At 37.3% G+C, this 25504-nt stretch overlaps 2 protein-coding genes across 4 annotated transcripts in view; both read left to right on the top strand.

Moving 5' to 3' along the window:
* The first annotated feature begins 12 nt into the window (after nucleotides 1–12).
* LOC126284224 (14-3-3 protein epsilon) lies at nucleotides 13–7419 on the top strand. Of its 2 annotated transcripts, XR_007551450.1 has the most exons (7): nucleotides 13–172; nucleotides 1295–1494; nucleotides 1573–1679; nucleotides 1785–1922; nucleotides 2020–2225; nucleotides 5556–6648; nucleotides 6743–7419. XR_007551450.1 is itself a non-coding variant. In XM_049982998.1 (6 exons), the coding sequence occupies exons 1-6, from the start codon at nucleotides 109–111 to the stop codon at nucleotides 5609–5611; spliced, it is 771 nt and encodes a 256-aa protein (XP_049838955.1). In that variant the 5' UTR covers nucleotides 53–108; the 3' UTR covers nucleotides 5612–7419. The 2 variants fall into 2 exon arrangements, 1 of the variants encoding a protein (XP_049838955.1); XM_049982998.1 differs by having other exon boundaries at nucleotides 53–172; nucleotides 5556–7419.
* Nucleotides 7420–8019: 600 nt separating this feature from the next.
* The window catches only part of LOC126284223 (signal peptide peptidase-like 3), a 70502-nt gene continuing 53017 nt past the window's right edge, over nucleotides 8020–25504 (top strand). Inside the window, exons 1-3 of one of the 2 annotated variants that reach the window (XM_049982996.1) lie at nucleotides 8020–8416; nucleotides 8677–8732; nucleotides 8909–8986. In XM_049982996.1, the coding sequence (XP_049838953.1) occupies nucleotides 8707–8732; nucleotides 8909–8986 (104 nt within the window). In that variant the 5' untranslated portion in view covers nucleotides 8020–8416; nucleotides 8677–8706. Of the gene's footprint in view, nucleotides 8417–8676; nucleotides 8987–25504 lie in introns of both variants that reach the window. The other variant, XM_049982997.1, reaches the window with a different exon arrangement.

The following is a 25504-nucleotide window of genomic DNA, read 5'->3' as shown; positions in this document are numbered from 1 at the left end:
ACACCTTATTGACGAACTATTTTCAGTGTTGGCGGGCGCGGCCATCTTAGATATCTCTGTAATAGTGGTCGGTCCGCACATCGCGTTGTAAATCCCAGTACATCAACCATGTCGGAAAGAGATGATAACGTATACAAAGCCAAACTGGCGGAACAGGCTGAAAGATATGACGGTAAGTAAATAGCTTTTATTCTCCGTAGTATATATTATATTACATATGTATGTAAAGATGCCGACGGTACTTCGTGTGCTGAAGAGTTGCCACCGACCGAAGAGCATAGAGACCAACGGAAGCAGTTTGATATTAAACTGAAATATGTTTGTAATCCGATGGTTTACGGTCATTTGAAACAAAAAGTAGGAATTTAGTTTTTCTACATCTCCGAGATACATAAATGAAGTGATCAGAGTGGGCAAGGCCCAGGGATCGATGCGTCATCACTCGAAGGAGATGGTATTGAAAATTTCGTACTGCAAGAGCATTGGTATCCATGAATTTAGTTACTTGCGCCGCAGTTGTAATTTCTATCCTCAAATAAAGAAGATTTTAAGCATTACGATTGTAAGAAACTAATCTAGAAGTGCAGGTAGTTGCAGTAAGGTGCTTTCGAGGTTTTACTGCGTTTTAAAATTTACAAATTTTGGAACAACAAATCGGGCTCGTATTCTTCATTATGTCAATACTTTTACGTGCCGGAATTGTTGACTTCAATCAAATGGTACATCAGAAGCTTAATGACCTGCTTTCGGCACTAGCAGCGCGTGTGAAGATTGCGTGTGCGGCACTGAAGTTAACGTTTGCGGCTCCACATGCCATAGTATTCGGAGTATATCTGTTAAAAAAATCAGTCTTAAGAAATCTGCTTTCATGGAAATAATAGTTATAGTGAAAAGTGCTGAAAAAATTTTACTCGTACTGTATCTGACATGCGTAAGGTATGGTACGGCAAACAGTTTTGTTGCCATGGATACTGAGGTTACAATACTGTATTGTATTGATCTTCTACATCATTGCGCTTTCTTTCCTTAATCATTTCACCTTAAATGGAAAACACAAGCCCGAAACAGACTTACATGCTATTTTCTTCTGAAAAGGGACTCGACGAGTGGACTATGGTATCGAATTCACTTTCCTTCGCAACTAGCCACGGAAGTATTATTTGTAATGGTTTGTCAAGCATTACATTTTTGTTTCCCTGGAAAAAATATACCCAATAAGGGAAAAATTTTGAGTCCTGGAATCATTGTTTCCTGAACTGGAATTTCTTTTAATCGCCAGTCTTTCTTTTTGCAGAGATGGTGGAGGCCATGAAGAAAGTGGCATCACTAGACGTGGAGTTAACTGTTGAAGAACGAAATCTCCTGTCAGTCGCCTACAAGAATGTAATTGGGGCACGGCGTGCAAGCTGGAGGATAATAAGCTCTATTGAGCAGAAGGAGGAAAACAAAGGAGCAGAAGAAAAGCTTGAAATGATTAGAGGATATAGATCACAGGTTGGAAATTGTTATATGTAGTTTGAGTTGTGCTTTATGTTAAACCTTAACACTGTAATAATAGAACTTTTGATTTAGGTGGAGAAAGAGTTAAAAGATATATGCTCTGATATCTTGGGAGTTTTGGATAAACATCTGATTCCCTGTGCATCCACAGGGGAGAGTAAAGTTTTCTACTACAAAATGTAAGTCAGTTTCTTAGCATCAGAGTCTTGAGCTTTGTGCTTAATACCTTTGTAGAACACTGTGCCGTACATAACAATACACTAACCAACATTTGTTTTATGCAGGAAGGGAGATTACCATCGATATCTTGCAGAATTTGCCACGGGTAATGACAGGAAGGAAGCTGCCGAAAACTCCCTCGTTGCCTATAAGGCAGCCAGTGATATTGCAATGACAGAACTACCACCTACCCACCCTATTAGGTAAGATCAAAATCATAGTATGTTAGAACTTGTTTGCGTGTAATTCTTCATGTGTGGAAATTAGTTTTCATTGTAATATATTTTCCAATTGTTTCAGGTTGGGCTTGGCACTGAATTTTTCTGTATTCTACTATGAGATTTTGAACTCGCCTGAAAGAGCCTGCAGGCTAGCAAAAGCAGCATTTGATGATGCGATTGCAGAGCTTGATACTCTCAGTGAAGAAAGCTACAAAGACTCAACACTAATCATGCAACTTCTGAGAGACAACCTGACGCTGTGGACATCTGACATGCAAGGCGACGGTACGCCACCTGAAGACAATCTGTTGGCAGCCTCCTGATTCCCAGGTCATTTCCCCACCTTTTCCCACTCCCTTCCATCAAATTCGTAACCAAAAGCAAACTGGTTTATTTGTAAGCAGATTCAGATTGCAGATATGGATGAAGGTTGTGGGTGGAAGTTGCAGCTTTTGGGGAATATTTTTGTTGAGTATTGGCAGAAATATTTTTTCATAACATATCAGGTAAAAATAAAGTACCACAAGTAGAGAGGTGATTAGTTCATTAAGTTTTCTTTCTTCCATGTTGCCAGAAGGTACATAAGGAACCCTGGCTGCTTAATATTAAAGACAAATTGTTTTCCTTCATTTTTGTTTATTGGTGTTAGTATTCCATGGTATTGATAATTAAAAATTAATGCCAATAATTACCATTCAGTGAAGAGAAAAAAAATTGTCTTTGATAGATGTTAACTACTTTCTGATGAGGTGGTCAGCTATTGTGGGGAGGGTAAAATGAAATTTCGTGTCTACATTGGTGCAAATGTACGGTGGCTTTCCGATTTGGATTCTCATCTTACCACAAATGTTTTAAAGCAAGTTTCATTTCTTGAAGCAGGAAGGTCCATTATTTTTCAGTCTGTCTCCCAAAAGGTAGTTCATCTTGTGTACCACTGCCGGTGTGAAATATTGAACTGTATACTACTACCCAGAACTGTGCCACGAGACATGTTTCAATTCATTTTCACTGATTTGAAGAGGCCGCACATAAAAACAATTTAAAGGTTTCCACCTAAACTTTTGTTGACAAGTACTCACTTCATTACATATTACACAATTGGCCAATTTTGGCCTAACAGGTCATTTTCGTGTGCAGAAGGTGTCAATATATTGTAAAATTGTCTGATTATATAACAGGGGGCTTAGTTGATGATGAGCGAGCAAATGCATAATGTGCAAGCATCAAAATTAAAACCATAATGCACTCGCATAATTTACATCTGCCATTTTACAATTGTATCTCTGAGTGGCTCAGACTTTTTAAGTAACAGAACCCAGGATGTTGTCCATTGCAGTTAGTGCTAGTCAGAAACAAGGATATTGTCAGAAGTGCCCCGAGGAAGTGAGATAGGACTGCTGTTACTTTCTAAACACGTAAATAATCTAGTGGACAGGTAGGGTGAGCTGCAGTGTGCAGCTGTTTTAAGATGATACTGTGATGTACCGGAAAGTTTTGCCATTGAGTCATCGTAGAAGCATACCAGATGACTAGGACAAAATCTGTAGTTGGTGTGATGACTGGCAGCTTGTTGTGAATGTAGAAAAACTTAAGTTAATGCAGATGAATAGGAAAAACAAACCCATAATGTTTAGATAAAGGTAGTGTGCTGCTAGCCACGCACACACAGATTAAATATCTAGGTGTGATTTTGTAAAGTGATATGAAATGGAAGGCAAATGGTCGAATTCTATTTATTGGGAGACTTTTAGGAAAGAGTGCTCCATTTTATGGAAATTGCATGTAGTACATTAGTATGATCTATTCTTGAGTACTGTTAGTGTTAGCGAGGTCCACCCCAGATGACACTAAAATAAGACATTGGAGAAATTCAAAGACAGGATGCTAGATTTGTTACTGGTAGGTTTGAACAACAAATTAATGTTTTGGGGATGCTTCAGAAACTCAAATTGGAGTCCTTAGAGGCATTCTTTTTTAGAAACATTCTTGAGAAAATTTAGGTCAGGCATTTGAAGCTGGCCGCTGAACAATTCTGCCGCCAATGAACTTCTTGCATAAGGTCTACGGATACAAGAGCAATTGGGACTCTTAAGAGTGCATATAGATAGTTGTTTCCAGTGTCTACTTGCGAGTGGAACAGGAAAGGAAGTGGTATTGGGTACCTTCTGCCACACACCATAACAGTGGCTTGTGAAGCATGTATGTAGGTGTATAGTAATTTTACAATGTAATGACACTTGCTGTGCTTAAAAATACCTGAAATTGAGCCAGCCATGCAAGATGTATAAAGTAAATTCTTGTAAACGACTGTGGTTACTGTATACGAAGAAATTGATTGAGGGTGCACACAATTTGCAGAGTTTCTGCACAGTCAGTTTGTCAGACGGTGAACATTTGAATCCTGCTGAAACCACCTTTTATAACTATTGAGAATGCTACAAAAATAACCACCACCCCCTCTACAAATTGATATAACCTTACATTGATCCTTTTTGCCAGTATTGTTGATAGGGCATAATGTTGCAACTTGAAGCTTACAAAGTTGTATTCATGGGAGGGGAGCGGGGGGGGGGGGGGGGTGTTGAACCTTTTGGTTGTATGATTATTGTCACTTATTGCTTCCACTACATCTGCCAATGATTAGTGTATGTGTAAAATACTGAATTCATGGTAAACTGTCACCAAATAACTGGTTGGGTTAATAAGTTCAACATTTGTGGAAGACAAGGATGTAGCAACTGCAGTAACACCATGCTGAATGAGGCATGGGATTTACTTTGTGAACATTGAGCTGTGAGTTAATGCAACAGTATTGTTTTGCTAAAATGTAACTGGTTTCATCGTTATACATTCAGAAATGAAAATTGGGGAGCTTTTAATTTTTAATGTTCTGCCTTTCCTGTCCCTTTCCCTACTGTACACTGCCCTATAAATGAGTATGTTATCATTGTGTACTAACTTTCCAATTAAAACATAGAGAATAGCTTTTATAGTATTGTCTCGCATTTCATAACTGATTATCTTGAGAATTTCTGAAAATATGTTCAGTTTTATTGAGTAGTAGGGCATTGTAATAGAAGAAATGACACTAGAAGACCATCTTAATGGAGAAAGTGATTATGTGATTAAAAGAAAGCCATGCTTAGTAACCTTACTGCTCGTTACTTCTAGTTATTTATAGTCCTACTCAAAGACTTCACACAAATTTTGTAATGTTTAATTGAAAATATATAGGGGGACAAAACTGTCAAAGGTGGTAATATGGATCAAAAGGAGGAAAAATATCCAGTACACATTGGCTCTAATGTGCATATCTTAAAATTTACGAGCACTTGTTAAACTTCACTACTGTAAATCATCTTTTCTACCAAATAACTGCTCCTAACTCTTAAGGTATGCAGTTTAGATCCCATGTTTACTCGTCTTTTTTTCCTTAGTTTTTGTCCATTCTTTTGTCATAGCACTTAGTGATGCCAAATGTTTGGAGAAAAAAAATGCTTAGAAAAAGTGGTGAGGGTTGTGCCCTAATATTTCCCTGACATTTTAACTTTGTATGATATTGACAAAAATTTGTTGTATTGGTATTTTTTGATAATTCTGCTTCTTTTTCCCCAGGTGAAACAGAGCAGAAAGAACAACTGCAAGATGTAGAAGATCAGGATGTGTCGTAACTTTTGTGCCATAAATTCTTAATTACATCAAAGAAAAGTTTAAAAACATCTTAACTCTGAACATCTTCATCTTGTTTTTCTGTGGTCAAAACCAAAATCGAATGGCTAAGTGATAATGGACACATGGCAAAACTTAATGTAAACAGATGTTGTGTGGGGAGGTTGTAAGAATCAACTGCTCTACCGGAACGCCCAGCAAATCAAGACGGAGGGTGGGGATGAAGATGAAGAGTAGTCATATGACAAATCTCACTGCTATAATTTTGCAACTAATACACTGTTACAGAAGAGAATACGACTTTTTTCTATGTCTGTGCGGCAGAAATCATATTTAGAATCGAGCCATTGCTATGTATAACATTTATCTGTATCACAGTATTAATAGGCATGTAAAAAGTAATTTAAAACTAAGAATGTGGAATGGTTTTGTATACAAAATTACTTTCAGGGTATACTTATCAGTGGTGCCTCATTTATAGTTAGGAGAGGCAACTCCAGCAAACAGTGTTCCACCTTCTTAGTGTCGTCTTCATAGCTCATTGCCAGTGCAGGTTTGTTTTGTATTCAATTCCTAGTTATCATTCCAAAAGATTTGCATTTTGTTTGTATTGAGAGTATTAAAGTAATGGCCTCTGTTTTACATTTACCCTGTGTATTAGACAAAAAGTGTGTATTAATGTAATTATTTATTGGTACTTAACGCCTACTTTTTTCCAGCCACGAATCCCATAATAGTAGTTAGTGGGACGGTAGCGTAGACTGATCTTGTCCTTAACACTTTCTCCTCATCCTTGCCCCAACCTGGCACATCCTGTTCAATGAAAGCTGAAACCATTTGCAGTTGGTCCTTGGCTTGTTCTATAAAGGATATCTTCTGAAATGGGTGTGACTGCCTGATAGCAATACAAGAAGCAGAAAGATTTTCTTCTTAAACTTTGTATTTAACATGCTATATGTAGTACACCTACTAGATAAAGCTATGGAAATGCAATGAAAAAAATAAACGGAACTGATTTAATCCCTTGTGCTGTAGAGTTGTGATATTTTTTGTCACCCTGATGGAAGCTCCTGTAGTATCAGCATTTGTGATTTGTACTGAGGCTTCCTACCTACATCACAGTCTTCCTTCAGGGTGATGCTTACTGCCGAAGGTAGCTGTAAGTCATATGAGTGCCACGGTGGGCAGTGATAAACATCTGTATGCTGTAACAGTAGTGTTCATTTTGTGTTGGTGTCTTCAGTTTTGAGTTGGCTCATGTACTTCAAGAAGTGGTGTTCAGCATTTCATGCTAAACTGTTAGATTTGTTTGTCATGAGTGTGACATGTATTTAAGTGTGCAGATTTTTTTGCCCTGTCTGTTTAATCTTAGTTACAAAATTGTGTGTATGCATCTGCAAGAAAGTGGAGAGAGTTTGTGTAGTGCTTCTGTACCAGTATTTTTGTTTTGATTTACTTAATTTAAAAATGCCATAATTTTATTGTGGTCCATATTGACTTTAAATTTGTTGATTTTGATCCAGCTGAATGCCACTGCTGTGAGGTAAAACTGTAACACTGCTTTGGACTTGCAAACAGTGCATTGGAAAATTTGTGTCCTGCAATGAAACACGAGTAAATACCTGTTGTTTCATAGCCATTGTACTTGCACATTATTATTTTGGCTTTATTTAATGTACAAAACTGTTAAAAGTGCATTTTTATCTGTTATAAATATGAATATTTTTCCGTGGAAGCAATTGTCTTGAATGTTATTTAAAAGCTACATTTGTATTTGTCTAGTTTATACAAATATATTCATTCTAGTGAATGTGTGTCTCTTGAATAATCCATCCATACCAAAACCCTTTGAATAATTTATTTTCAAGCACCTAGTTTTGTTTTCCCACATTTGTGAAAGGCTATGGAGAAAAATGAGATGGTACTTAAGGTGGCAGTGCATTTATAGCTACATTTGTGCTATAGTAGTTTTGCTTTTCCCTTAAAAAGTGTAGTAAATTGCATTTTCAATAAAAACAAAACTTAGTGACATCAGTTAAATAGAGATTAAGAGCCTTAAACGGAGAATAAACTGAAGTGTTATGGCATATTTTGTGGAGACATATTACCAAGCAGTCAGTGCCAAACTGATACATTCCTTACATTGACAATGTACACATCTGACATTAAAGAATGCCCTACAATAAGTATGGAAACGTTTTATAGCGGAGAAAGCTTGCTTGAAGAAAAGGGTACATTAAAATATATTTTATTGCGAAATTAAACTTTAACGATTGTCGCAATTTACAAAGACATCAGAAGTCGGCCCAAACACGATTTGAAGTTGTATTACGAAATGTTTATCACAGCCGACAGCGATAAATACACTTCCGATCCATGCCTATATGCGAAATAATACGTCCACAAGGGCCCCATTAACCTATGGCTGTGACATACTTTCAAAACAAAGGACATGCGCCAGTGCGCATCAATATCTCCAAAGAAATTTAATTGTACGTAACGACTAAAAAGCAACTGAAGTACGCAATTTTCCGTAGTGCAGCATTCCAGAGCCTACTTTTTATCACACGTACGCTTCTATGTACGAAAATACAGGTGCTGTATGATTTTCTCCCAGCTGATCACGTGACAATGTTTACCAAGATGGCAGACCGTTAGTTGAATGCCTGAGGCTCATCAGTAACAGATAGAATGACTATTGTAACGAAGTGGTAGCTCCATAAGTTAGTTTTAATGGCTTTTGAAAAACAGCTGTTTCGGCCGCGGTTTTGTAGTAGAGGAATTTCTGGGATGGTGCGATTTATGAGGTACGTAAAGGGCTGTTACTTTCATCTTACGCTTTCTCGCAACTGAAATGGAACAAAAGACCAGCCCTGGTGGTACAAAAATTAGATTTTTGTTTACGTCAATACTGAAGTCTCAGAACCGGTGACATACATATCTGTGTCACATGTTTCTCGTGCTTCCTGCAATTCCCACTGTAATTTCCACGACGATGCATATTAAATTATAGTGTTCCAACTGACAGCTGTTTGTCCATAACATTAACGAAAACGAAACTTTACAGGTGCTAGCAAAGCCGCAGGCGGGCCTTGCGATGGCCACCCCGGCCGATTATCAGTGGTAAGAAATGCAAATCATTCAGTTACTTTAATACCTTACCCAGTTACAGAACAGCTTCGTGTTTTGTTTTTGGTCCTTCAAGGATGTCAACATAATATTTTTTTTTACATGCTCCTCTGTGTTGTGTACAATGAAAAGGGTCGACATTATTACACTTTTTCTCCCCACTTTCGTAGGGCATATTCCATAATGGATTCGTCGAGAGTTTCGACGTTCCTTATATCAATCCTGCTCATCGTCTACGGAAGCTTCAGGTGAGTGATGAGTGAGTTTCCGTTTCGTTTAGTTGCTAGTTTTAAGTATCTCATAAATTAAGAAAGATTATGCTTTCCAGTCTCCTGTTCTTGGTATAAATTTTCTGTCGTCTCACCAAAACTGAATGTTTTTTTAAGTAGCCCTGTGTATAAAGCAGAATGTTGTCAATGTAACATTGATTAATACGAGAGTGATACTTTCGTGTTTGTGGTAACGACTAGCCTTGAATTTTGTCATGGAGTTTTCAGTTAATTGATGTGGAATAAAATTGTGGAATTCTACCATGACATTGGTGAAAAGACTACTATTATCACTGACAACACTTATTATGTTCTGTTGTAGTCTTGTTTGTTTTAAACCATTAGGTCCTATCTACCATAAATCTTAATCTCTTGAATGATCACAAAATAATGTAATGTAACTATAGTTGACAGTTCACATTCATACATTTGTTTGCACAATTATTTAATGTGTAAGTGGAGAGTAGCTCATGGAACTCAATATATAAAATGTGTAAATGTCAATAACACTTGTGGATTGTGGCATTCATTCTGCAGACATTTATAAAGCATGTGTTGACATGTTGATGTTTATTATAATAAAGATCAGTCACTGCCGTTGCAGCCTGAATAGGTAAGGCTTGAAAATATAACCAGTACGGTTTGGAACTAGTTCCCTAATATAAATGGAACTGCTGACTGAAACATCAGTTAACACTCTAAGAACTTGGCTTTTTAGTTTCTAATGAAAAGAGCATTAAATATAGAGGGAACACACATTTCAGGCTTCGTAACTAATCAATCTGGTACCATACCCATTATATCCCTTCTCATTCAGTCTGGTAAGTCTCCCCTGACCCGGGATTCTGGATAATTTTTATGAACTCTACTCCATTTCCTAAACCTCTCCAGTACTTTTCCTTCACTCCTCTTGCTTCCCCTTCAACCCTTCTGGCAGGAGGAGGAGTCACTGGCTCCAATTATATTGTCAAAAAATGATTATTTCCATTGTCACATAACCATTATATGGAATTCATATCAATTAGCTTCACCTACTCACTACCTAATTGTCATCTTCAACCTTACTTAGACCTCAGGCTATGCCTTGGATCAGTCTGCTGTCACAGCAAACATTCCAGTGGGAAACACTATCACACTCAAACCTTAATTTGATGTTGATTTACGAGATTAAGACCAAGGTACCTAACGACTGAAAATGAAAAGCACTGATAACTATAAGTACAAACATGACTCTCAGAAAATAAAAACTGGGAAAGAATATAATTAGTAGTATTCACATTTGATTTGTAGATGAAAATGTTACTTACTTCCGTTGATAGTATAATATTCTTAAGTAGTTCAAGAAGACTCAATGAGTATGGGTAGTAAGCTGTAAGAAAGGAAATGTTGACTTTCCCTGTACCTTTAAAATCTTCTCAGGCTTGCATCTGGGCACAGCATTGAAATTCCTTGAAATTTTCATGATTTTTGCTCCGATCATCTTCTGATGACGATGAAGAGAGTGATATTCATCAAAATGAATTTTGATGCAGCTCTGTGGGTGGAAGCCCAAGACATCATAACAGTAAGAATAATATTCAGAGTTAGTAAGCAAACATCATCCAGAGACCAGTGAGAAGACTTGTTTGTATCAGTTGGTTCAGTTACTCTTTCACGACATTTATGTGTATCAGTTACAGGCAAAACTTTTCACATTAACTGTGGTATACATCATGTTAAAATGAGCAGAACAATAATTACTGTTTAATAGTCTTTGCATCATGCTGCATGATTTGGAACTTTCTTCAGTACCAAGGTTCAAAACTTTTAAATTGGTGACTCACTAACATGAAACAGGAAATTTTTATATTGCTGGAAATTTACTTTAAAAAAATTCATCACTCTATCTATACCAGATCTAGATCGGGACATATTGAGATATTAGGACTGTAAATTGGTAATATAAGTCAAGAGTTGCATATCAGAAAGAGTTTCCATTCCTATAGCAAATATGCTCCTTCAGTTTACATACAGGGTGCATCTGAAAAGTTCGTTGAATGGTCTCAGAAAATCAAGGAAACAAGAGTTACAAAGAAAATACCTTTACTGGCTTTCAAAGTAATCACCATTAGCTACAGGCACTACGCGTATCACTTCAGGCAGGGGAGTTACCCTTCATAGTCTTGGATGTTATTGAACTTAGCATATGTTATAATTCAGGAGTAGGTAAGAAATGTGATTTTTTTTTTTTTGTTTTCTCAACCAAAAAAAAAAGTTCCTGCCTTGAGATAGAGGCCTCCAAAGATAATGTTGCAAACACCATTTTGCAGATGTGAATCTTGGATTTTTTTTTTAAATGCTGTATCTCTGCAACTGTTCTAGATATTTTGTTATTTTTTTATTTAAAAGATAATTGCATTATGGTTACAATGGTGTCCTCCACATGGAGATATCTTTCGAAGTTCTTTTACTGTTGCCTTTTGAATTTTGTTATAATTTACAGATTTTTTTTCTTACAAAAATGCCAATCCAGAATTGTTCAATTTTTTTGTCTTTTAATTAGTAACATGTAGTACTATATTCCCTGTAAGGGAGAGCTTCCACTTTTAAGTTGGGCTGGTTTCATTTTTAAAATACTTTTTTAGCTTTCAAGGGTAGCCTAATGTATGTCTTAACTGAAGTAGTTTCTTAGTAATTTCTTTGTTACAATGTTTGTTTCTATTGTCTTCGTTGCAGTTATTTTCTATCACTTTCTTTGTTGCTGTTATTTCTTTTCACTTTCATTGTTGCATTTATTTCTTACACTTTGTTGTATTTTCTTGTCAGTTTCTTTGTCGTTGTTCATTGCAGGTTTCTGTATTGTAGTTGTTCAGTGCTAATTTGCTTACTGAAGAGGCTTCTAAGACATCTGAGACCATCCCGCAAGTTCTGTGTTTTCATGAGGAATTTGCCAGTTGACACAGTTGCAGTGTGTTTTGTGAAAAGGACTGTTTGAATTGTCTTCTGACAGGGGCCATAGGAGAGTAACATGAGCCGATTATTTGGATATCTGTAAAAGAGTGATATATAAGACAAAAAAAAAAAAAAAAAAAAAAAAACAGACTTTGTTCAGGTTGGGAATAAGTGTTCTCATTTAAAGACTCTGTTTGAAAGTGAAGATGTTTCCCGTGACGACTTCATGTGTTCTAATTGTTTGACAGAATAACAGTGTATGAACAAGGCGAAGCCTCCCAGGGTGCAGATTTTGCATCAATAGAGGAAGAATGAAATACCCTGAATCAGTCAACTACAGAGGTAGGTGTTAGTCACAAGCTCTATGCATCAAGAAAGTGTAGAGAAATTACTAAAGCTATGGAGGAATACACTAGAGCAAAACTGACCACACTCTTAAAAATAGACATTCCATCTTCAGAAGAAAACGAATGAAAGTACTCTTGCAACTCTTGTCAGGAATTTTTCAAAAATATCAATTCAGCTCGTGCATCCTACAGTGAAATGTTGCAAGTTTCAACTATTATTCCACAGACATTTTCAAAGATAACAGTTTTGAACTACATTCCATCAGTATCAAAGTAGGCCTATATGGTAGACAAATCAAGAAATGTGAGGTCTGTAGAAGGGGTCTTTGGAGGACCAGATCCCTACTATGGTCATTCATTAGAAGCAGCTAAAGTTCAGATAGTGCAGTCATTTTATCTGGAAGATAAATGGGACTGTTCTCTCCAGAGTGTTAACAAAAAAGACGAAGAAGAAGAGAGTGATATTCGTCAAAATGAATTTTTATGCAGCTCTCTTTGAAGGTCAAAAAGTTGTAAGAGTGAAGAGTTACATAACTCACAATATTAAAGAAACTTTTGTAATTTATAAGAGCAACTATACAGCTTCACATATTCGAAGATAAAATTTTTATGCACTACAACCTAATGGATAGTGACACACCCACCTTTTTTAGTGTACTGCGATAATTTTGAACTTTATGTGGTAACTTTGAAGAACTTACTGGAGCACATGACATATGACACCTTATTTGAGCGTGTGAAGTCATTAGTAGTCTGTGATGTGAAATGAGAGACTTCTTTGTTTCAAGAATGTGGTGCGTGTCCTGGAAAGCGAGGACTGTCTTTGCAGACACTTGCCCTGGAAGGTGTAGCAGATAACTCTGCAGAAATTACATATTCTACGTGGGAGGAAAATAAACTTATCAAAAAAACTGTTGCCTTTGATAGTTTGGGTCGACCGAAGTGTCCGATCCCACCCATCAGCTTTGACCCGTGACGTAAGGCTGTTGTGATGTGTGACGTCACTACGGCGCAGAATTTAGTTTGTGAGAGTGGCGTGTTTGTAGGTGTCATTTTGATGTGGTCGGTGGTGCTCTCTCGTGGTGCATTAGCTGATGTTTTTGGTTTAGTTTGCGTGTTTGGCGTGTTTATAGGTGGCGTATTGTTGCGGTGAGTGGTTCTCTCTGGTGGTGTGTTTATGGGTATCGTGTTACGTGGCGTATGGAGTTAATTTGCGTGATAGCATTGCACGTGTGTGGCTTTCAGCGGAATATTTTTCATTGAGTTAACGATTTTAGTTTTGTTATTTCGACGTTTTTGTAGTTTTTTTCTGTTCATCGTGTGTGAATTTTGGTAAATTGCTTTTTTGTCTTTGGTGGGTATGGATATGACTGACAGGGTCAACAGTTTTAGGTTGTCGGTGATGATGGGGGACAGTGCGATGTCTCTAATAAAATTTTTGGACGTAGTCGTGAAGCGTTCAGTATGTCGCGAAGAAATGGGGCTTACTAAAGTTCTGGCGTCTCGGACCAGGGACATCTGTATGTGGAGATGTCATAAGGATAACAGGTCAAGGGTTTGTGAGGTAGTGATGATTGTGGACTTGGTTGTAATTTTGGATTTTATTATTTGGTATTGGTAGTTTCTGTTAACCTATACAGGTCAAGGGAAGTGTTAGATTCCAATGTGTGTTTGTGGCAGTGAGTGTTCCGGTATTGGGAGTTGCTGTTGAGCTGTATAGGTCAAGGGAACTGTTAGATTCCAATTTGTGGGATCAGGAGCTGATGTTGAGCTACATAGGTCAACAGATATGTTTGATTCCAATTTTTGGGATCGGGAGCTGTTGTTGAGCTATATAGGTCAAGGGAAGTGTCCAATTCCAGAGGATATTGTGTTTTGTGAAATTTGGGGAGTTTTGTGTTGTCGGTTTTTTTTGTCATTTTGTGTGGTTTGGTATGATGGTGCATGTCAAAATGTGTTTATATTTACTTTGCTTCACCCAAAAATCTCAAATTTCCCATGCTTGTCCAGTTAGTTTCATTAGGGTTTTTGTGGAACGTGTGTGTGTTGGTTTTTCAATGTATTTTCGTGTTTGAGGTCACGTTTATGCAATGACGTCATATTGGTGTCATAGTGTATGGCCATTTCCGCCATATTTGTAACGTCATGGGTCAAAGCAGACTGGTGGAATCTGACGCTTCTGTATTTCCGATAGTTTCATTTATGAACTTGGTAAATGGTCAGTGAAAGCAATAACACACCAGCATCTGAAGAAATTGCAACAATACCACATTGCAAAAGTTAAAGGGCTTGTACAGGCTGAAGAACTATGTTTAGTGCTTCACTGTGATTTTGCTGAGAACTGGTCTGTAATTCTTCCACAACAAATACAAGGGTATTATTGGAGTGATGACAAGGTTTCAATTTTTGCAGGAGTGACATATTTTCAAAACAAGACCACAGGTGTTGCAGTTATGAGTGATGACACAGGACATAACTCAGCACATGTTTTGCTAGCTATGCACAAAATTCTTCAACTGCAAACAGGGGCGGAGAAGATCATCATCATTTCTGATGGTGCTTCTAGTCATTTTAAAAATTGTTGCCAGCTGTTTGAGTTGAGTAAGTTGCTTGTGCCAATTGACTGAGTATACAGTGCTACTGGTCACGGGAAGGGGTCTTGTGGTGGTGTAGGAGGCCCACTGAAGCACCATGCTACAAAACATAATCTTTCCAGACCAAATACAGCTGCAATTCAGAATGCTGGGGATTTTACAAGAGTCGTGTAATCCATGATATTTTACACATCCACAGCCCTCAATCGTTTGTCCAAAGAGGAAATCGAAGAATTCTGTGATCAGAAAAAAGAAGAATGGTCCAAACTAACTACTCCTGTGAAAGGAATTCAGAAGACATTTATAGATTCAAAGTGATGGGTGAACTCATATTGCACGCACTTTAAAGAGCAACAAAGAAGAAATTTTATTTGTTCGGCCAACACCTCGGACACAGCAGCATAACATTCAGATTCACAACCTGAGAAGAGGGGTGCTTGTGGCATGTGAGTAATGATGTGTGCTGGTGGATGGCAGAGATTATAGATACCAGTTATGAGTCAAATGAAATTGTAAAGAATTTTATGCTGCCACATGGACCAGCAGCTGGATATAGGTTTTCAGCTGAAGAACAGCAACAATGCCATCAGTGCTCACTTCCTGTTCACAATATTTTGAAGACTGTAACTGCTCCACTTCCTATTGGTTCAACATGATAGCATCACACTATATACTGAAGCAGTGGAACACATTTTTATTTCATTTTCTGGCTAATTTCAGTACAAACCAGAGTGCATGGAAGTTGTATAAGTTGAAACCTTTTCAGTCTTTGGACCTTTCACGTACATTTTGTAACGATTTAAAATGATTAAAAAATGATTCTCTTACTTATATTTCAAAACTAAAAATATGTTAAATAAGGTTTTGTTTTGATTTTATGAGATATATTTTTATGTGATAGTAAAACAGGTTTTATGTATGGCAAAAATTTCAGTTGTTTATAAAACCTGTTCAAACTAAAACTGGAAGCTCTCCGTTTCAAGGAATGTAGAACTAAATAGTACTAATAAACAGAAAAAAATCAAACTTTTATGAATTGGCATTTTGAAAAAAAAATACATAAATTATAAATAATTTCAGAATACTATAGTAAAAAAACGTTGACAGATAAATCCAAATGGAGGATTTCTTTGTAATCATAAAGCAATTATCTTTCAAATAAAAAAAATCAAAATATGTAGAACTGTTCCAAAGATACGGCATTTTGAAATTTTTTCCAACATTCATATCTTCAAAATGGTATGTGCAGTGTCATTGTTGGAGGGCTCTATCTCAGAGCAGAATTTTTTTTGGAGAAAGCAAAAAAATACGTGTTCCTCACTTAGTCCTTTATTTTAACATTGCTAAGTTCAATAACATCCGAGACTACGAAGGTAAGATTTTTTCCTAGCCTGCCTGAATTGGTATGGGTTATGCCTACAACACACTTCTGACAATGATTGTGAAGTTGTGGAACCTGTAGGCAAATATTTCCTTTGAAATCATTCAAAACGCCATATTCATCCATTGTTAGATATCCATGTCTTGTTGCTGAACTTCCTCATTCAAAGAAGCTGACTTCCACATCCTCCATATTCTCCAGTTTCAGCTCCAGCTGACCTCCTCCTTCTCCTCCTCCTCCTCCTCCTTCTTCTTCATCTTCTTCTTCTGCCCCTCCCCCCTTTGGCTTAAAGTAGCCGTGAGAGGCTTTAGCTTCACAGGCATTGTGTATGACAATTGTGCTTGGAGCAATTCCACAAAAAGCATTTACAGATAGTTTCCAACTGCTTTACAAGTGTGTTGTAGCTGATGGGGATTACTTTGAAGACCAGCAGAGATATTTTGTTTGTCAGTCTTGTTTCCTTTAGTTAGTGAGACCATTCACCAAACTTCTCAGGTGTACCTTGTATTTGAAAAGTGCAGCTACAGCTTTGTCTTCATTTCTTTCCTGTCATTTAAAACTAGAATTGGTCAGAAAACTAATTTTTAATCATTTTAAGTGCAGTCAACTGGGACAGCATTGACATGTGGAACAAAAGGTTACCCAGGATCTGAGTAATTCATATTAATTTTGCAGGGAATAGTAAATAGTTTTGAGATTCCATGACAGACTGTTCTTGATTTTCTACTTGTCAGCACCCAACTAATGCTCTGCCTTTATTCAGACAAATTGAGACATTTGTCTGTGTGTCATTTGTAATGCAAGTTCAGTTTGTGAAGATGTCCCTTTTTCTCGCTTGAGGTGGGATCTGTTGTTGCATGTCGTTGGACAAGTTTTGCTGGTATTTGAAAATATCTTGTGCTCTGTCAGGTTCCTAAGCTAACCAGTAGAGGTGCCAGTGTTTCCATTGCATGCAGAGGATCTTTGATGATGGCTATTTTGCACATTTTCACCATTGTCATATTTATAGGTCATAATAGGTGTTTTTGTCTATTTTGGAGGGCATGAGTTTGTAGTAGCTGCTCATACATTCACGTCTGAGTAAAATTTACTTGTTTTGCTTCATAGAGTATGCAGTTGTATTTCAGAATAATTTTAGGTGTAAATATTATTTTTCATTTTGGTTTAATTGTATTGCATGGAAATTCTACACCAGGAATCATCCTGAAATCGGAGCAACTGTGCCAGTCTAAAAGTGCTCATTTTCCCATACTTGTTTTCAGCTCGTGCACGTTTAGATTTGTTTTACATCTTGTCAAAATGCAAACATATACTAGGACCAGGTTGGGAGGCTGCATATATGAAAACTGTGACAATATTACTCTACAACTTGCTTTGTGTACAGTGGTAAGTGGGGAAATGAGCAGAGGAAAAGCAGCAGAAACATGTAATATTCAGATCATAATTATTTGAAACAAAGTAAAATGCCTTCATTCAACAATACAGAAGTGCATAGATTGAATAATGATGTTGTAGTAGTCCTTGTTCCTTCTATAAAGCTGTAGAATTAAAAATTTCAAATCTTCAAACAACTTCTTATGGGAACAGTTTTTACTTCCAAAATCTGCAATGTGCAAGACATTAAGGATGTAACTGATTCTCCCTGCAGTGAAATCTTGAGAAAATTAGCCTTCTCTAACAAATATTTCAGGATTTATTTCTTTTAACCCAAAGTGTGTGGATTTAAAGTTGTCAGTGTAATGTGTTGAATATTTATCTGTGCATATCTTTCCAAAAAAGGGTTTTCATAATTTAAAGTATCATTTCTATTGAATTTTTTTAGTGATTCCGTTTATTTCAACACAGCTGACAAATTTCCAGGAATACTTCAACATCACTGCGTTTTATCTTTTTAACACACACACTTTTTTCTTTAATTTGCCAGTTTCCAAAAATTATGAAACTAGAGATGAAGGCTAATGATTTTTATGCACTTTCGTACACAGCACTTCAAATATAGGAAAAATTGTGGCAAAGTTGTCCCTGTTGATAGTATATGTTGATTGGACTCTTGACTAATTAACGTATTAAATGTGGATTGAGTTGAAATTGATCTGTAATTGTTGGGAAATAAATCTCCAGCTGAAATGAAGAGAGTCTTGCTTCCTTCACCTTAAGTTCATTTGACAGATAACATCTATTTTTGGACTAAACCTTGCTGTGTTAGGTCTAGTAATTCCTCTGTTTCTATTTGTCTCTATATAACGGAATACAAATTTAAAAAAATTATCCTCTTGTTTCAGTAGTGCCATTCTGATTGTTTTAGGCCGCTAAACCAAATTGTCATTCCTACATATTTATACAGCAAATATAATTTGCCAAGTCTTTCCTCATGTTGACTACAAATGAAGCTAGGAAGATTACATAAGCAGGTCACAGAGCCAAAAAACAAATAAGGCAAAAATATTGACAAAATATGGAACCGATATTAAAATGTGGCTTAGGAATGGAGTGTAGAAGCACAGTTACTTAGTTCCATGCTTCATGAATTATTTGTGTGATAAATTGTACTGATGTGAAACAAGTCATTTCACACTCAAGTAAGAAATTAATTTTGAAATACAGCTGCATGCTGGTCATTTTGTTAAACATACACGTTTGATTTAGTACTGCATGTTCCCAACCTTTATGAATAACAATAACAGAAATTATTCTGCAAAATAGGAATTATCAGGGAGAAAGGTTTCCAGTTTTCCAGATTTTACTTTGCTGTCGGTCAGACATTTTATATTACTGGATAAGTGATAAAAATTTTAGTTGCATTATTGTGCACTCCTTGTGCCAAAGCCAACCTCAATGAGGAATAATGAGTGCCATTTTTCTTTGTGGCATTGTAATTGTGTACAGAATTGTTCCCTTTGAACTGTAAATGATTACGTACAACACATTTCATGAGGGAATAAATATACTGTTAAGCAGTAGTCAGAATGCCCAACTCCTTAAACAGATGTCTACAAGAAAACTGTCAGTGAGCACCACGTATTATTCTTCCAGTACTTTTTTGAGCAGTGGAGACTTTCTTTTTTAAGGCATGTGTCCACTAGCACGTTAACTTCTGCAAGTAACTTCTTCAAGCACTTGCTGAGGTGTTTACATGAGAACAAAAATTTGTGCACATTTACTTCTGCAGGTCACTTGGGCAAGTTAATTTCAGCAACTTGCTGCAAGTACTTGCAAAAGTGTTTCAGCTAGAGATAAATCATGAGATTGGCAAGTGGATGTTTACAGTATCATGCTAAAAGCCAGGCCAGAAACCATTGTTGTTGCATTATTATGAGGGATTTTCAGTAAGTGATGCAACATTTGTTTTTGGCCAATTTCAGTTGAAAAAAATGTGAATTTGCTGTGAAACGTAGTGGAACATTGCCGCTTCAGCACCTATTGTTTCACGAAGTTCGATAGGTGGCGGTGGCAGTGCTATATGCAGCTTTCAAAATGGCGTGTGCAATGTAGGTGCATTCCAAGTAGAGGGATTTTATTAAGTTTCTTTTGCTGGAAAACAGACTCATAGGCACTAGCAGAATGTCTACCTAAACCTGGCAGTGAACAGAACCACAGCGTGAGACAAGTCTGTGCACATGAGAGGAACTCGCAAGACTTTATTGAACTGTACTGCATCCTCCCTACAGCCCGGATCACAAATCTTCCGGGTTCTGTCTATTTGGCCCACTGAAGGATGCACTGCACAGGAAGCATTATGTCTATGATGGGGAGGTTATTGATGCAGCAAGACATTGGCTCCAAAGGGAACCACTACAGTGGTACCTTTCTCAGTAAGGTGGCGTAAGGCCATCACATTGAATGGAGATTATGTTGAAAAATAGGGCTTTGTAACCAAAAGAGTAGGGAATAAACTGCTGTATTGCAATACTAAAATCAACCTGATTTCAGAAAAAAGTGTTGCATTGCTTATTGAATGTCCCTCGTATTATTGAAGAAAAATTGTGGCAAAAATCAATAAGTTAAAAAGAAAAGGAAATGTTTAAGTGAAGGAGTGGATATGGAGGTGTATATATTTATCAGGAAACACACCTGAGTGAGTTAAAATCAGATGATTAAAGTCAGATTGAAAACTTTGAGAATATCATGTGCAAATTTCAAAAAACTTTTGTCTGTTGTACAATAAAATATTCAAAACCAGGACACAAAAATGCTGCAAGCTAGGTCACCAAGAGATGGCCTTTAATTAATCTTCAGTTTTGGCTAACACTATTTATTGCAAATGTAATGCGTGTATGTTTATGCTAAGATAAAAAATCAACTTAAATTTTAAGACCTATCTAGTTGCATTCTTCTTTCCCTTCTGATGAAATACAATAGTCAGTTAATTTTTCAACACTTCCTTGGCTGGCGGTGGCCAAATATATACATTTATGGGTTCTTGTACATTTGTTGGGTTATTCTGTCCTTGTGCTGTTCTTCTTTTCGACACTGACCTCGTCATCCAGTTATTGAACACACAGAACTTCCAGCAACTTGCAAGTTTGGCAAGTATTCGCAGCAAAATGCAAGAAACTGTTTCCACTAACTTGGGAAAGCTGCTTCTGCAAGTAGACGGAACTTGCAGAAATCAACTTGCTTGGTGTGTTTCCAAAGCAAACAGCTTGCAGAAGTAGCTTCTGCAAGACTTAGATAAGTTTGCAGGAGGGGACACACATCTTTAAAGATGAGGTATCCCAGGACATTATTCTATATGACATTATTTAATGAAAATATGCAAAATATCTCTGTTGATCCATTGTGGATATGGTACAGTGGCCGGTCAGATATTCAGCAAAGAAAAATCACCAGACAGCCGTATATCTTCATAATTGCTTTTATTTAGGGGACCAATTTCCATATCTCATTAATGCTATCTTCGGGCCCCTAGGCACTCCATGTATATACAGTCAGATATATCGATGCTTGCATAACTGGAGCCATCAATCTGGATTCTGTGAATTTGTTTTTGTTGTGTTTATATTGAAGACTTGACAACAACTCAAGTTAAGCCTTTGAAGTAAACACTCCTAACATGAATTCACGGAATACAGTTATTGATATGTGAATGCAGGCTTTCCCAGTGTATACTGCTGATGAAATCTTCTCGGGCTTCCATCCGGGTAGCTGCGTTGAAAATCCACGATGTTTTGATGAGTATCATCCTCATCATCTTTTGGCAAAGTATCCCCCCCCCCCCCCCCCCCCCTCCGCTGCCAGAAGATGATGAGAATGAAACTCATCAAAACATCACGGATTTTCGACGCAGCTACCCGGATGGAAGCCTGAGAAGATTTCATCTACAGTTATTGATGCCTCCAGTTCTGCAAGTATCAATGTATCTGATTGTCTATACGTGGAGTGCATAGGGGACCCGAAGATAGCATTGATGAGATGCAGAAACTGGTCGTGTAAATAAAAGAAATTCTGAAAACGTAATGGCTGTTTGGCGATTTTTCTTTTTTAAACATGCAAAATATGTGCTTTCACTGATTTATGTCTCCCCAAGATTTGAAGTGATTGTCAGTGCAAATATGGCTGAACTAAATTGTTTTAGACATTTTAAAATGCACTTTTTCCAGTTTAAATTCTCATTCATGTGGTGGATGACATCGGAAGTTCACTGAGGCTTTTTGCAGATGATGCTGTGGATCTGCAGTGAATTGACGCATGGTGCACGGAGTGGCAATTGAATCTCAATGTAGACAAGTGTAATGTGGTGCGAATACATAGAAAGATAGGTCTCTTATCATTTAGCTACAAAATAGCAGGTCAGCAACTGGAAGCAGTTAATTCCATAAATTATCTGGGAGTACGCATTAGGAGTGATTTGAAATGGAATGATCATATAAAGCTGATCGTCGGTAAAGCAGATGCCAGACTGAGATTCATTGGAAGAATCCTAAGGAAATGCAATCCGACGACAAAGGAAGTAGGTTACAGTACGCTTGTTCGCCCACTGCTTGAATACTGCTCAGCAGTGTGGGATCCGCACCAGATAGGGTTGATAGAAGAGATAGAGAAGATACAACGGAGAGCAGCGCGCTTCGTTACAGGATCATTTAGTAATCGCGAAAGCGTTACGGAGGTGATAGATAAACTCCAGTGGAAGACTCTGCAGGAGAGACGCTCAGTAGCCCGGTACGGGCTTTTGTTAAAGTTTCGAGAACATACCTTCACCGAGGAGTCAAGCAGTATATTGCTCCCTCCTACGTACATCTCGCAAAGAGACCATGAGGATAAAATCAGAGAGATTAGAGCCCACACAGAAGCATACCGACAATCCTTCTTTCCACGTACAATACGAGACTGGAATAGAATGGAGAACCGATAGGGGTACTCAGGGTACCCTCCGCCACACACCGTCAGGTGGCTTGCGGAGTATGGATGTAGATGTAGATGTAGAGATGTAGACACCTAAAATTTTTGAAGTTTCCACCCTGTGTGTCATTTCCTTACTTGTGTTACACTTATGTTGGTTTAGTACCTTGAGATGTGCAGAACTGAATACGTTGTGTCTTCTTTAAATTGAGAGTGAGACCATTTGCAGAAAACCGGTCAATGACACTCATTAAGAACGCTGTTCATAGTTTCTTCTGTTGCTGTATGTATACATGAATTGATTACGATATTAGTGTCATCTGCAAAAGTAACTGCTTGTCGCGTATTAGTGATTTTTTTGTTTTACATATTTGAGGAACAATAGCAGACTTAAAATTGAGCCTTCGGAGCCCCACATGTGATTTCTCCCCGGTTAGAAGAACCTCCCCGATTAAACTGATTGAATTACTGCATGTAACATTCTGCATTCTTTTGGATAAATATGACATTGTCTATTTGTTGATTATACAATAAGTGCATAAAACCTCAATGTATCTACGTAAATGTTGTAATTTACACAGCTAGATGCCTTAGATGGGCCATAGAAAATACTTCAGTGCTATTTTGTTATGTAATGTGAGTAAAATTCTGTGAATGAACTTGTAAATGGCATTCTTAGTTGAGCAGCTCTTCAAAAAATCAAAACTTAATTTACCAAAGATACTATTGTTACTCAGGTGGAACACTTGTTGATACAGCCACATAATTGAATTTTATTTGAGTTGCTTTTTCAACACACTACTGTGATTTTTCTCTTGAACTATTTCTATGACATTTAGAAACCAATCATTAAACATATCTGCTACCTGTGACTGGTCACTTACAGCCCTTCCATTTAAGTATTGCTCATGATAGTCTAGTACAGCTTTCATGGGCTGTAAATAAAGAATACTTGTTGCTTAAATATCTGTTACTGTATTGATGAAAGGGCAATACTAAAAGATATTATAAACTGAGATTCTTGAGTGTTTCCATAGACATCCACATTTGAAATGAGCAATAAATAAATTGGCCGCCGTTGAACTAAAGTGGTCTTAAGTTAGGTATATCAAAAAGGAGAAAATCAACACACTTGTAGCAGTAGCCATTCTGTACAGCATATTCAGGACACATACAGAAATGAATGTCAGTAATCAGTTGTGTAGGTGATTAGTAGTGTGTGTAATAGTTTCTGTAACATAGAAATATTACCTAGACCTCTTACTTTTGGGTTATTTAAACACTATACTTTCAAAGCTTATCTTCCTACCAAAGACATGGGCTACAACTTACCATAACTTAAACATTGATACAAGGAAAAAGTGTCTTCAAATTCATGTTCATAATACAACAAGGTTTTTAAGAGGAGGCAGTCATAGTTGCGGGAATTGAGGACATTCAGGAATTTAAGTATGTTCATTAGATCAGTAGTGTTTACTAGTTATGTTTTCCTGTACACTTTGTACCTCTCAAAAGATTGGATGGTGCTTAAAGCAGGACGTGTGTGTGTGTGTGTGTGTGTGTGTGTGTGTGTGTGTGTGTGTGTGTGTGTGTGTGTTCCTTGTTAATACTACTGCTGGTGATTCAGGTCTTTGTTTTTGTGTGCAGTGCACAGTGAAAGTTTATCATGCATGCTAAAAAAGCCTGGCTGTGAATGAAGTTGGGAGGAGAAAGTAGCAAGTGAAAGTCTCTCTCAGGAAGACTCTGTGGCTTAAATAGATAGTTACCTACCATAAAGCCATGTCTGTCTCAAGTAGCTTTTGAATATTTTGTAGCAGCTTAATCTTTCTTGGATAATTGTAACACATGTGAATCTAGAAGAATCAAATCTTAAAGATATAGGTACTAACATTAGCTCAGTAACCATAATACGTAATAGCTATTGTGCAAATGAAGACCAAGAGTGGTGGTATCAGTTTCTCTCTCTCTCTCTCTCTCTCTCTCTCTCTCTCTCTCTCTCTCTCTCTCTTTCACGTACAGGACCCAAAGAGATTTTTTTTTTTTTTTGGGAAGGGGAGCATATGGGACATGGGACATTTCTTGTGGAAGATCTAGGTCGGGTTATATATTTAAAAAATGAACACACTGTGACCAGTGCTGCTTTCTCGGACCATAGTATATAGTGCTCATAAATCTAAATGGTCCTTAAACCCTTCCCAATATAACAGTGTAGCAGGTGCATGAACTTGGACTTTGTATCAGTCTTTGATGACAAGATACTTGAGATCAAAGACTGATAAAATTGTGCCTTTTGAAAATGTTGGAAAGATATTAAAATATGCTCCCCAACTGAGTTTAGGGAAGCACCTTCAAATATACATGTTCTTGTTGTGATCTTTAGTCCTGAGACTGGTTTGATGCAGCTCTCCATACTACTCTATCCTGTGCAAGCTTCATCATCTGCCAGTACCTACTGCAGCCTACATCCTTCTGAATCTGCTCAGTGTATTCATCTCTTGGTCTCCCTTTACGATTTTTACCCTCCACACTGCCCTCCAATACTAAATTGGTGATCCCTCGATGTCTCACAACATGTCCTACCAACCGATCTCTTCTTCTAGTCAAGTTGTGCCACAAGCTCCTCTTCTCCCCAATTCTATTCAATACCTCCTCATTAGTTATGTGATCTACCCATCTAATCTTCAGCGTTCTTCTGCAGCACCACATTTTGAAAGCTTCTATTCTCTTCTTGTCGAAACTATTTATCGTCCATGTTTCACTTCCATACATGGCTACACTCCATACAAATACTTACAGAAACGACTTCCTGACACTTAAATCTATACTCGATGTTAACAAATTTTTCTTCTTCAGAAACGCTTTCCTTGCCATTGTCATGTCTACATTTTATATCCTCTCTACTTCG

The sequence above is a fragment of the Schistocerca gregaria genome, chromosome 8 (assembly GCF_023897955.1).
Source record: "Schistocerca gregaria isolate iqSchGreg1 chromosome 8, iqSchGreg1.2, whole genome shotgun sequence".
NCBI lineage: Eukaryota > Metazoa > Arthropoda > Insecta > Orthoptera > Acrididae > Schistocerca > Schistocerca gregaria.
Note: the sequence above shows the minus strand (reverse complement) of the source record. Positions and strands in the feature narration are given on the sequence as shown.